We start from the raw sequence: 13583 nt of genomic DNA, 5'->3' as shown, positions 1-13583 counted from the left end.
ATAACGGAAGGTCAGCTAACATGACATCAGCTGGTTTCAGCTGGTGAAGCGGTGGTTCCTCTCTAAGCTGGCCGAGACCTCCGTGCTTGGGGGGTTGGACACATACAAGGGAATTCTTTGGGATAGATGTTTTCTTTCTCTGTGATCTTAAGTTACAGAAGAAGGAAAGGACACCTTTCCTTGATCTAAAGTGACAGGCCATTCCCTTTCCATGTCCCTTTGACTTTTTCCAGGTGCTTGATGCAATATTCTTTACATTTCAGTTGATTGAAAAGGTGAAGTTAATTTTACTGGAAACTCCGTCATATGAGCTGGACCACAGGACTGTCCTGCAGCACCAAGGATCAATTCTGCGCCTGCAGGAGCTGCTCAGCCTGAAGATCAACGTGGCCACAGAACTACTTCTTCGAGTACGGGCAGTATCTCTCTTACAGCACTAACTTTAACAGGCTGCCTTCAGCAGTCTTACTATATGTCCTGGTCCACTTAGGTCTCTAAAAACCTTTCAGTATTCAGGACAAATCAAGGAGATGAATGACCCACACTTATGTGACTTAACAACTGTTTATACTTTATTTTCTAAAGAGACAAAACATTATCAGCCAAAAGCTTGTTTTCCTTATATTTGCAAAAGTTCACTGAATTTATTATGAAAAAGAAATACTTTACAAACCAATATGAGATAGCTGATGATATAGATCGCAATTACTGACATCCTCGTTTTCTCCAGTTTTTATTTTGAAAGTACTATATTTAAATATGAGACTTAAAAGACAGTACCATGAGTCCCCATATGGGCTCTCTAACTTTGCTATAATTTATAGATTAAAAATCAAAATTTTAATTTTTTCAAAACATTTTCTTTGTCTCTCTTTTCTTTCCTTGCACCATTCAAAAGTTTGTGTGTTACACATTTCATCCCCCAAAATCTCACTAGTAATGGAAAGATCCAAATAACTGTGAGCCAGCATGCTTCATAAAACTCATAAGGTCAAAGTCCTGATATATGGCCCATGGTCTAACTCTCCCATGAACGTGTTTCATAAACTTTAATCTTGTTGCATTTCTGAAGAATCCTCAGAACACAGCCTACAGGCATAGATCACGGTCAGCCATTTTGCCTGGGTTCTTTCGGTTTAGAACCGTCCCTGGGTGGCCTCGCTGGGGTGTAGTCCCTGGGTGGCCTTGCTGGGGTGTGGTCCCTGGGTGGCCTTGCTGGGGTGTGGTCTAAGTCTAAACAGTGCTACAGAGTGCTGAGCTCACTCTTGCTGTAACAGGCCTGCCACATTCTTGCATCTGCTGTGTGTATTGTAGGACAAACGGGATAAGGAAGTGTGTGGGTTGATCAGTGACTAAGATGTTTACTAAAAGAAAGTACAGTATTTTTCATCTTATTTTATACATTATGTTGCGGTTGAGGTAGAGATATTGGTACAAGCCAGCCCTTAGTGCATCAGGGAAACCAGGGGAACTGGGGAAGCATTGCTGTGTAGAGTACTTGCTAGCATGCTGTCTCGGAACCTCACAGAGATGAAAGGGATTCGGGACATAGAGGAGACAGATGAAGGCAGGGAAGATGGCTGACTCCAGGTCTGGGCACAGAGAAGGAAAGAGCGAGCTGGGTTACCTTACTACAGCTGATCTTTTACTGTCTCCTGTGTAAGTGTGCATTTGTACACTTGGGTACCTGTGCATATGAGGCCCAAAGTTCACCTTGATTGCTGAGGTAGACAGAGTCACTCAACTGAACCCAGATCTCTCAATAGGGCTGATCTAGTTAGCCAGCTTCCTCCAGGAATTCCCATCCCTGCCTCATTAGGCTGATACTACAGGAAGCCCCCAGGCATTGGCAGAGGTTTGGGGGACTCAAACTTTATTTAGTCCTCACACATGGCAGTCACTTTAACCAGTGAGCCATCTCCTCGACCTCTGAAGTATTATTTTCCCAGAAAGGTCATGTGCCATTTACCCAGATTATTCTTTTAATAACACAGGGAATCCAGTATACCAATGATTGTGCACCTCTCCTAAGCTGTGAGACTTTGTCAGGTTCTGTTGTATTTTCTCTTACAGCAAGCTAGTAACTTAGCAGATCTGGACACTGGGAATATGGAGAAAATCATCAAAGATGAGAATGTCACCCTGTATGTGTGGGCAAACCTCAAAAAGAATCCAAGGTACCCCTTCCCCTCACCATTTCATAGATGCCAAGGCCAGGGCATTTAGTAGCTTGGCTTGAAGTTTGAACATGAGTTCCTGTAGAAAGCACTGAATCTTAGTGTCTAGAGCAGACGTGCGTGCCCCAGTAAATGCTGTGTCTCCATTGCTGCTCACACAAGTGGTGCACATGTAGAAAAGACACTGCATAAAAAACAAACCTTAGGAAAGATTGCTAGGAAGCCTCCTCCGACCCTTACCCGTGCCAAAGCTGGCCTCGAACTGCTGACTCCTCCTGCTTTAGCCTCCCTAGGGCTGGGGTTCCAGGCCTGTGACATCACACCCAGCTCTGAGATTCATTTTTAGTATGTCATAAAAAGAGGGAACAAAATATTTACCAAGTTGTACTTTCTACAAAGTGTGGTTTCTATTGACTTCAAGGCAGCATGTCAGCTTCTTTGCTGTCGACAATTCCGCACAGAATCATGAAGGAGATTCATCTCTGCAGGAGAGGAAGCTGACATGCTCTCCCACAGTGGGGACAGGCGGGTCTGGCTTTACTCTAATAAAGACAGGAGAGGATTGCAAGGATTAATTCAGTGGCAGGCTGGCTACACTTAGATGATGTATCAGAGCGTGGCAGACACTGAGAGAATATTTGGAGAGTTCTTGGGAATAAATCAGTAGTTTCAGTGACATACATTCTTCTGCTCATGAGATATAGTCACACATATGGAAGGGTCATTTGGATCCTCTTAGAGTTCATTCAGGGAGGCTCTTCCCCCTACGTTATGCCAGAAAAAACCCAAAGCTGCTGCTGACCCCTGGTAAAGTGAGCAACAGTTGAAACTGTAACCAGTCAGATGTAGAGACTGAGAAAGAGGGGCCCCTCGGGAGAGACGGAAGCTTCAGCTGGGGAGGGGTGTGGTCGGAAGCCAAGAGTGTCCTGAGAAACACTGGCTCCCAATGCCTCTGGACACCAAAGGATGGGCATTAAAAAAGACATCCTGTTCAGGCCCAGCGTGAGGCCCCGCTGCCCCTCTTGCTCACCCTCTTGGCTTCCATCTATTGATTTCTGGCAGGCACCGAAGTGTGAGATTCTCAGAGACACAAATTGGATTTGAAATCCCAAGGATCCTAGCCACAAGCAATGTCGCCCTTCGGCTTCTACACACGCGCTATGACCACATCACGCCCTTGTTCCCCACTGCAGTCACTGAGCAAAAACAGAGCCCCATGGGAGCAGAGCAATTCAGCGACGAGGGAAGTACAGAAAGGGCCATGACTGAAGAAAAGCTCTTAACTGAAGAAAACGCTGCCAAGGAGGATGAACAGCCCAAGACTGAACAAGAGAGAGAGCTCAACTTGGTCCAAGAGGAGAGCAAACCTGAAGTTACAGAGAGCATTGTCTTACAAAGGGTAGGGTACTCGTCTGTCTGTCTATCTGTCTGTCGTCTGTCTACAGTACAGGATAGGTAGCCCAAGCTGGCCTCAAACTTACAGCAGTCCTCTTGCCTCAGTCCTTCAAGGGCCGGTGGCTGGTCTGACTCGCTTTACCCAGGTTGACATATTCTCCACAGCTCCTGGCTGCCCTGTGCAGTAAGCATTGGCAGGTCCCTGGAGGTATTCTCAAGATTTTCCCTGAGCAAATAGAAACCATTTAGAAGCCTCTTCCTTGCCTGTGCCCTGGCTGTTAGTGTGTCTCTCTCCCCTCTGTTCAGTAGTGCTTGTAGGAGCAGCGGCTTTAGCCTCAGGCTCTGCAGTCTCATGGTCCATTGGTTGCTGCAAAGCCTTGAGGCTGGAGTGTGGCTGCTTGATGCACATGTCCTTCTAGGCAGCTTGCCCTTGAATGCAAACTTGCAGCAAACGCTTGTGCAAACTGGAGGGGTTCTTTTTTATTTTTCTATTTTATTTATTACTATTTTTGTTTTTGTTTTTGCTATTTCTCCAGCACTGGCTTTCTAAGACTTGATCTCACTATGTATATCCCTTGCTGACTGGGAGCTCACTCTGTAGACCAGGCTAACCTAAAACTCACAGGGCTCTGCCTCCCAAGCACTGGGATTAAAGGTGTGCACCACCAGGCACAGGTACTTGGTTACCTTAACCCTGTCTATAGGGCCTAGAGAGTGATGAATCAGGACACTCAAACGCCACCTCTGGCCAGAGCCCCTGTGCACACACCACTGAGAATAACCAGGCCCCTGCCTGCGGTGGCTTCTGCTGATTTTCTAACTGTCAGGATTTTCATGGTGCGTTTTATGTTAGAACAGCTTTGGACGTGGACAGTCCTTTCTCAGCTTAAAGCTGCTTTTGTTGCCCCAGCGCACTCAGGTTTTAGGGAACCCCAAAACCTCAGCAGGAGCACATAAGACAAAGTGGTACATTGGTTTTATTGGTTTACTTTCTTCAAGTGTGTAAAGAGTTAAGGAATAGACCCTGTGTGAATTTGAAATAAAAATGTGAATTAGACCCTTAACAGCTCAGTGGACAAAGGTATCTGCAGACCTAAATGTGTCCCCAGGGCATTTATGATGGAAAGAGAGGACTGAGTCCTGAAAGCCATCCTGTGACCTCCACACAAGGGCCATGGCGCAAGGCATGTGCACACACTCAAACATGCATCCATACCATCCATACACAAAGCATACATGTAAAGCTTCAAAATTTGAATCATTTGATATTCTAAGAACATGTTGAAAATCCTGTTTGAAATACACCAGCTGTATCAAAAAATTAAAGAATCTACAAGTCTAAAGCAATAGAGAGAACAGATGTGAGGTGACTGTCCGTACAGGTAAGTGTACTGCGTGTGATTGTAACAGGAAGGCTTACAGGCCTGCGGGGAAGAGAACTGGAGAACTGGACAAGGCTGCTGCAGAGCCAGAAATGACTGATCAGTTTTCTTCTTCCAAAAATCTGCCAGTTCTCAGGAGGCAGAGGCAGAGGCAGGCAGGACTTTGCGAGATCAAGGCCAACCTGGTCTACATAGTGAGAATCTGTCTGAGAAACAAACATAAAAATTCCCTTCAGGAAATATGATTCTTTTGTTCAGTTTCATTTCAGCTCTGGGAATGGTAGCTTTCTTAGAGATCAGCACCTCCTGGTCATTTTTTGATTCCCAGGGAGAGGAAAGATTGCTTCCTGGTCCCCCTGAAGGTCAGGCATGACCACCTGATTTGCTTTAACAGTAAGATAGGAAGCAGAATGTGGGTGAGTAGGAGGCCATGGGAAATGGTCCTGAACCAGCATCATCTCAGTGTAGATAAGAACTTAAAATGCAGCGAAAAGAAATGGGGTTTACTTACAGCACCCCAGGAGTCACAGTCAGAACAGAGCCAGCGAAGTGTCATCGCAAGAGACAAGAGACTCTGCGGCTTTCCTGACCTGTCGGGGTGTTGGACAATTCTCCACTCTGCATCCAGTGGCTTGATCATAGTTAATATTTGATGTGAATCTACCAGTGTCTTACATAAGAATTACATTAACTTAAAAACTGCAAAATTGACAATTAGAAACTGTAATTTGAACCATGGGTTGAATTTACAAACTAAAGCATTCCATCTTGTATCTAGGGACCAGTCAAGGTGGCCTCATGGTGTTGCAGTTTGTCATTCTGTTAATGTAGGTCACTTAGGAAACAGTTTTCATAAAACAGTGTTGGTTTCAGTCGGTGGGGCTGTGTCCATGAATGCAGTGTTGGGGAGGCCAGGAAGGGCATAACAACCCCTGGGACTGAAGGCACAGGCGAGTTTGAGCTGCTTCATTCAGGTTCCGAGAAACAACTCGGGTCCTCTGGAAGGACAGCACGTGCTCTTGCCTGCTCTGAGCAATAACCGGATCCTGGAAATACTTTGCATTAAAAGCTTAAGCCTGTGAATTCATAACAACACTGGCAGGACCTGTGTGTGTTAGGGTCTCACACCTGTCCCAGCAGGTGCTTGACTTACTCTCTCTAAACTTGGAAGGACCAAGCTTAATCCTGACTTAGTCTCAATGGCCTTAGAGAATGTGGCTAACTAAGCCTGCCTGCTTTCTATTATCGTTGAATGCTGCCCTGGGCAGATCCCGGCCGGTGTGATGATTGACGGAGCATCCTGTGGCATAACCAGGTAGATAAGCAGAACCCCGAAGCAGGCAGTTGCCAGGGGCCTCAGACGCCTTCCCAGAACTTGTGATGGCGGGCTGGGAGTTGGGATTGGAAACACTTTACACTGAGAACGTGGGAAGATGAGAGAGGGGCCATTTCCAGGAGGCCCCCTCTCAACACATTAGGCATGCGCGCTGTCACTGTCATACCTCCAGCCCGACAGCACTTGACATGGTAAGGAGGACTTGTGAAGGATGTCCACAGAGGCAGAAGTCCCCAGGCAAGATCGGAGTTAGAGCCTTTGATGGGTGGGGTCTTGCTCTCTGTTGCACCCCACCCCACCCCCACTTGTCCCAGTTTTTAGAGGGACTGCCACCCTCCTCACCTGTACCTTTGGACTCACCCCTTTCCTCGCCAAACTGAACATTTCTTAAAGCCCCTCTACTCCCTCACTATGAATACTGTGAGCACTGTGAGCAGTGACCACAACCAGCCTGGCTATTTCTGTTCTTAAAATGTCAATGTAGTTCAGTACTTTTGGATCCAGCCTCATTCAGACTTTTAGGAAATCCTATGCCAGGATGTGACATCATCAGCTTCTAGCCTAGTTCCCAGGACTCCTCCTCCTCCTCACCACTCCTCCTCCTCCTCCACCTCCTCTCTGAAGCCTCATTCTACGGATTTCTCATTATTGTCTTCTACCAAACTTCCACCCGGACAGCCACTGAGCTCTGCTTACAGAATTCTAGGGCTCCTGTGGCCTATGGCTCCAGGCTGTTTCCGTATTTGCCCCAAATCAGTTCCAAAACTATGATCACGTGGCCAGGATGCTCGCGGTGACAAAGCTATGATCACGCGGCCAGGTTGCTCGCAGTGACATCGCTACACTTCAATACTGCGTTTTCTATGTTATTTTCATTTTTCACTGATGTGGCAAATAGCAGACAGAAACAACTTAAGGAAAGAAGGGTTTAGGCTCATGGCATGACGGGATGCACTGCATCACGGGAGCAGCGGAAGTGCGAGGTAGCGATACACGGGGCTTCTGCAACCAGGCAGCAGAGACTGTGAAAGTCCATGTTCAGCTCTCTCTTCTTTTTCTGTTTAGGTTGTGACATCATCTCACAGAATCGCAAGTCCATGTTCAGGGTGGGATCTAGTCAAGTTGAGGGTGAAGAGTAATTTAAATTGAAAATTCTCTGACATTAAATGACTATGTAGGTTTCTTTTTTCATGAGCTTATTAAGAAGTTGGCCACTAGAGGGCTCTTAATACCACCTCTTAATTGATTTGAATGGCTTTTTAAAATATTGTAAATATTTTTTAAAAATTAACAATAAAAATATTTAAATGTTTAATATATTTCAAGATATGAACATTCTAAGTTGTTTATAGCACAACATATTTAGAAAGGGCTAATTTGAGTAGGGCATAATAATGAGAAATTATTCAAAGTAGTACATTTAAAATAGTAGTTTAAAAAATATTTTATTACCCTGAGGAACAAGCAGATAGATGGACATGGGTCTTTGAATTGAAAGTTCAAGTTGCAAAGTGTCTCATTAAGGGACTGAACTGGCCTGGAAATGTAGCTCAGCGGACAGATGCTTGGTCTGCATGGATGAGACCCTGGGTTAAATCCCCAGTCCTTCCAAAAGAAAAATCAAACAAGCATGTATAAGAGTAAAAGTAAATTCAACATGCACACTCAGAAGCATGCATGCACACACATGCATGCCTGAATGTGTACACACGCATTGCACTCACACAGAAGCATACATGCACAGACATGCACATACTACACATACATCCAAGCTCTCTCTCTCTCTCTCTCTCTCTCTCTCTCTCTCTCACACACACACACACACACACACACACACACACATACCGTCTAACTCTCAGGTAAAATCTGCTATATCAAACGCAGCCTGATGTTGCTTTTCTTTGGTTGTGTCTGTTTGGTCCTGGAGAGTGAACCTAAGACTCCATGTGACCTCAGGGTTTTACTGCTGAATGACCCTGGGGGCTTTGTGTGTTTGCTTTGTTGTCATTTGTCTGGACACAGGGGTTTTGACACAGGATCTTATGTAACCCAGGCTGGCCTCAAATGGCTATGTACCTGAGGATGGCCTTGGACTTGTGATCCTCCTGCCTCCACCAAAGTGCTGGGATGATGGACACAAACCATCACCCTGTTTTATACAGGGCTGGGGGCTTGACCCCGTCCTCCTGCATGCTAGCAGGCACTTTGCCAGCTGGGCCGCCTCCCAGTCTACTAACTCGTCTCCAGTGAGCAGCCTGGTAGAGGGATGACAGCCTACTATATTCGGGGTATACACCAGCATGTGGACTGAAAAGATTGCATATGGTGATCAAGAGACAAAATACACACAAATCAAATCAACAGAGACTGTCCCTGAAGTGACAGCATTTAGGCTAAGTGCTAAAAAAAAAAATGTCACTCCTGCCGCTGCTCCTGCTGCTGGTTTTGTTGTTCTTTTGGTTTGGTTTTTTGAGACAGGGCCTCACCCTGGTCTCTAGTCTATTTTATGGACCAATATCCTCCTGCTGCACTTAGAGAATCATTTCTGAGGATGCTGATGCTCATCGCCATGCATTCTTCTATTGCAGACTTCTGACTCTGAGGGGGAGGATTCCCAAACCACCCAACTTGAACTGGAGATGAAGCTGCTGAGTGAAGCGGTCTTAGCAGGTACTCTGTCCCCACCCTCAGTTTCCTTCACAGAAAAGTAAGGCAAGGCCACTGTAGAACAAAATATGTTTGAAGCAGAAATTCTTCACAGTCCCTCTCAGACAAAAAACAAACCCATCAATAATCAATAATCATATTTTTCTATTCAATATTAAGTTATGTACTTAGGGAAAAATATGTTCCAGACAAATGACATTCAGCACTGATCCCAAAATATATTGGTAACCTGCCTCATCAATTAAAGTAGCTTCATATTTCAACCCAAACAAGGGAACAATATTTATTTATTTCATGTATACGCGCACACTGTCACCGTCTTCAGACACACCAGAAGAGGGCATTGGATGCCCATTACCGATGGTTGTGGACCACCATGTGGGTGTTGGGATTTGAACTTGGGACCTCTGGGAGAGTAGTCAGTGCTCTTAACCGCTGAACCATCTCTCCAGCCCAGGGAACAATATTTAAATCTCTGTTGCTCATGAGATCATAACTGATTTATTCTCTGTACTCACTATTGCAATGAACACTCATGAGAGAACACACCTGGACGAACACAAGCCTGGACCCTTTACAGTCTCATCCTGGCAGGTGTCACTGGACGCAGCCTGCTAAGGTGGACATGGTCTTGCAGGTCTGGTGTCTGTCTGATGATGTCTGTCCTCTCAACTATCACTGCTCTTCCTTCTCAGTGACCTGTTCTGTGTATTCTAAGCATATTTGCCATACTTACATCTTTGTACTCTTTTATTCAATTGTCTGTATATTCTGAGGCACTGTCTCAAGTAGCCCAGGCTAGACTCAAACTCTATGTAGCTGAAGATGACCTTGAACTTCTGATCTGCCCGGCTCCACCTTCCCAAGTGCAGGTCACAAGCATATACCTGGCTTTATGTGGTGCAGGGATAAAACTCAAGGCCCTTTGCATTCTAGGCAAGCACACACACCATTCCAGCTACATCCCTTCCCCCACCCTTGGAGCATTCTTATAGCTTATACCAGGCTAGAGCTTCTGTTTCTGGATCTAGGATGATAAAGTAGGCCATGGAGCTTCTGTCATGAGCACCACAATTCCCTACATGGTGAGCCCCAAGTCAGAGATGTCTTCACCCTATAAATATAGACACAGTAGTATTTCTGGCTTCTTTTTAGGCCAATGAATTATAAATTAGATTCATTTTAAAATTAAAGAGTTTAGTTTATTAAACATGCACAAACAAGAAACCAGTAGTTGCCTAACTTGATTTATTTTTATCTGTCTGTCCATCCATCATCTATCTATCTGTCCATCCATCGCTTGATTCTGTTACCTTTCAGTATCCTCTCTGCAGAGGTTGCATTCAGAGAGCCCTGCTGTAGCTCTTGCATGGGAACAGAGTGACAGTAAACACCACTACCGATCCCTGTGTCTCACAGCCTACCTGCTGCCTGCTCTGCACCTACCCTCTCCTTCCCCTTCCAAACTCTGTAACACAGTTCAAACCCAGCGTGGGGTTTATGGTTGAAGAAACTTGAACAGGATATATTAGTCAGCTTTCACAGGGAGAGGCAGGGTCACATTACCCAGCCTAGCACTCACTCTGTGGACCAAGCTGGTCTCAAGCTCGTAATGACCCTCGTGTCTGTACCCCCTGAGGACTGGGACTAGCCGTGTACAGCACACCTGCCAGCCTGCATATCTTGAATAAAGTCTGACCAATGCTCAGGGTAATGGTTTTGAGTGGCTGACTTCGTCTTGGCGGTGGAGGTGAGAATGTTCCCTGCCATGGTGACTGCAGGTGCCACTTCTGTCTGTGCATTTGTCACTAGATTGTACAATTCCCACAGAATTCTCATTCCATCACTTCCCTGAGATGGGTCTAATTTTGTTGAAATAACCAACTTTCATATTTCACATGGCCCCCAAATCTACTTTTCCACCATGACCTTCCCACTTATCTTTTGATTTTTTTTTTTTTTTTGGTCCCATAATGTCCAGTTTTAAGTACTTAGTAATTAATCAAACTTTTTGTCTTTTATGGAATATAGTTTTACGAGTAATACATGCTTATTGTGTATAGCCTCCTATAATGCTAGTGTTTGTTGTAAGCAGAGCTCTTCCTACCCCTAACACACACACACACACACACACACACACACACACACACACACACACACACACACTGTGCTCCCACTTCAAGGCTGGCTAGTGAAACACCTTGAGAACCTTGTACAAAGTCTAGCGGCTAAAGACAAAAAGCTTTAGCAGTACTGGGATTTTGTTTTTGTATCCTTCTTGACTGCAACAATGTTGTGATCTGTGCTAAGCCTGAGCTGTGGTTCCTTTTAGCACAGCTGCGTCTGGTAGAGAATATTGTGGAATTGCCAGAAGCCTTGGAATCCTACAAGGTGGACTTGTGCCATTTCTCACCCCTGGGCGGTGTGTACCACCTGGATGTTCTGGAGCTGCCCCCTCAGTGCAAGCCAGTGAAGGGCTGGGTGCTAGTGGAGGTAGGAAACTCTTCGGGATCGAGTACAGGTGAAATTACCTCGCTTTTACCTCATTTCCCATGGCCTCAGCCTCTAATGCATGTTAACCCTATCCTAGAACTTCTTCCCCATTAACCTACTTGTAAACCTACAGTCCTAACACCCCAGTGGGTCAGTCAGCCCTTGATACTGCCAGTCTCCATCAGAGCTTGGAAAATGTTTTTTTTCTATTAAATGGCCAGGTGGTAACCATTTCCACATTGGTAGGCCACGTTGACTGAGAACCCAAGGCCCCTTCTTCGTCCCTAAAACCTCTGAAGGAAAGTGAGTGCGCATCCCACTGGTACACTAGTCAGGTGTGCTTAGCAGGGCATCAGGGGAGGGGTAATCCTCCTGCCTCAGCCTCCTGAGTGCTGAGATCATGGCATACACTGTCCTACCTCATTTATTTTAATGTTTAGTAGCTTGGTTTTATTTTTATTGTGTGTCTACAAGCTGATCCCGTCTATTACCCTCTGCACCATAGCTACAAGTAGCCCCAAGTGAAAAAATTTTAATATCTGGGAAATAAAACTTTTAAAAATGAGAGCATTTCCCCCCATTTTTAATACCTGGGAAAGAAGCTGAGTTTTCACAAATTCACCCAACAATCCATTCTTGAATTTTGCCACTTGAATCCATTGAATTCTCCTGCACATCTGGTTGAGGCTCCTAAGAGGACTGCATGGGCTCACTTAAGTGTGGAGCTCTTTTTAATCTATCCTCTCCCATGAGAACACCCTTCTGGACTCTCTAAGCTTCCCATCTTCCCTTGTTGCCTCCTTTCTATCGGTTACAATGGCTCAGAGCCCTGACTTTCCTCAGGAACCTGCTGTCGGCAGAGGCCTTCACCCAGTGCTTCCCGTGCTGCTCCAGGGGCACCCGCAGCTCTTTTCTATGGCTGGGTGTCCTTCACTGAAATGTGAGGCCCTGAGACTTTGGATCCCTTGGGAGGTGCTTGAGTGTGAACTTGAGTGTGAACTTGAGTGTGAACTTGATGTCTTGTAGTCTTCGGCAGGTCTCCCGATCTGTCTGGTGCCTTGGTTATCAGTTCTGCTGAGCACAGACTTGTCACAGGGCTTGGGATGTAGACGCTGAAGAACGCATGTGGGAGCCTGACCTGCAGGAAGGCCTGAGGTTATGGTTAAGTTGCCAGTGTTTTTCCTCAAGCGCCTATCTTTGAGTTTTGCTGTGATGTTCTCTACTCGTTCTGTGGTGGCCTGTGGCACCAAGCGAAGCTTGTTAGTGACAGGCGCATCTGGCCCTTGCCACCCGCTTCTGACTTTCCTTACTCTGGTCACTTAAAAGATACTCCAGGAAGGACTACAGAAGTTTATATATCCTCCAGAAACCACAGAAGAACCTGATCCAGAAATCACCTTCCCACCCATAGAGGTCACACTGGAGATCCACGAGAGTGTCATCTTCTTTGAGCGCCCTAAGGTCATCAGGTGGGATAATGAAGGTACAGCCATACCTCAGCAGCTCTGATACATTCAGCAAGAAGGGTAGTGCAAACGATTGCAGTAGGTAGTCCTCCTGCCCCTCATCCCTCTGCCCCTCATCCCTCTGCCCCTCATCCCACCCTCCCTCATCATTCCCTCCATCCTTCACCTCTCCCTCCCTCATTCCTCCATCCCTCATCCCTCTGTCCCTCATCTCTCCTTCCTTCATCTCTTCCTCCCTCATCCCTTCACCCCCCCCCATCTCTCCCTTCCTCTTTCTTTCCCTCTTTCTTTCACGATTTTGAGTGAGCTCAAATTCAAGGTATAGTCAAGGATGGCTCCAAACTTCTGATCTCCCTGTGTCTACCCCTCAAAGGCTGGGATAGAGCCCAGAATTCTGGGGAGGTGTTCTGCCCAGAACTTGTTCAATTTACACTATTTGATTTGTTTTGGTGGCAGGGGCTGTGCCTGCCACCAGACTTCTGGAGGTCAGGTCACGACTTACAGGGCTCAGTTATCTCCTTCCACCCCATGGGATTTCAGAGATCCAAACTTGGGTTTTCGGGCTTCTCAGCAAGTACTTTCCTACCCAACTGCATCATGTCTGCCCAGCAGAGTCGCTTTAAGAGTAATACATCTAGTTATGTTTCTCGGCTACTTCGACCACACT

General features: G+C 46.0%; 1 protein-coding gene across 2 annotated transcripts in view; it reads left to right on the top strand.

Moving 5' to 3' along the window:
* Casc1 (cancer susceptibility 1) overlaps window positions 1-13583 on the top strand; it is a 37026-nt gene that overhangs the window by 17298 nt on the left and 6145 nt on the right. For both annotated transcript variants that reach the window (XM_021189905.2, XM_029535255.1), the window contains 6 exons: window positions 264-410; window positions 2074-2177; window positions 3240-3576; window positions 8879-8960; window positions 11290-11450; window positions 12777-12933. In XM_021189905.2, the coding sequence (XP_021045564.1) occupies window positions 264-410; window positions 2074-2177; window positions 3240-3576; window positions 8879-8960; window positions 11290-11450; window positions 12777-12933 (988 nt within the window). The remainder of the gene's footprint in view (window positions 1-263; window positions 411-2073; window positions 2178-3239; window positions 3577-8878; window positions 8961-11289; window positions 11451-12776; window positions 12934-13583) is intronic.

The sequence above is a fragment of the Mus pahari genome, chromosome 2 (genome assembly GCF_900095145.1).
Source record: "Mus pahari chromosome 2, PAHARI_EIJ_v1.1, whole genome shotgun sequence".
Lineage (NCBI taxonomy): Eukaryota > Metazoa > Chordata > Mammalia > Rodentia > Muridae > Mus > Mus pahari.
The sequence above is the reverse complement of the archived record's forward strand: the minus strand, read 5'-3'. Positions and strand labels throughout refer to the sequence as shown.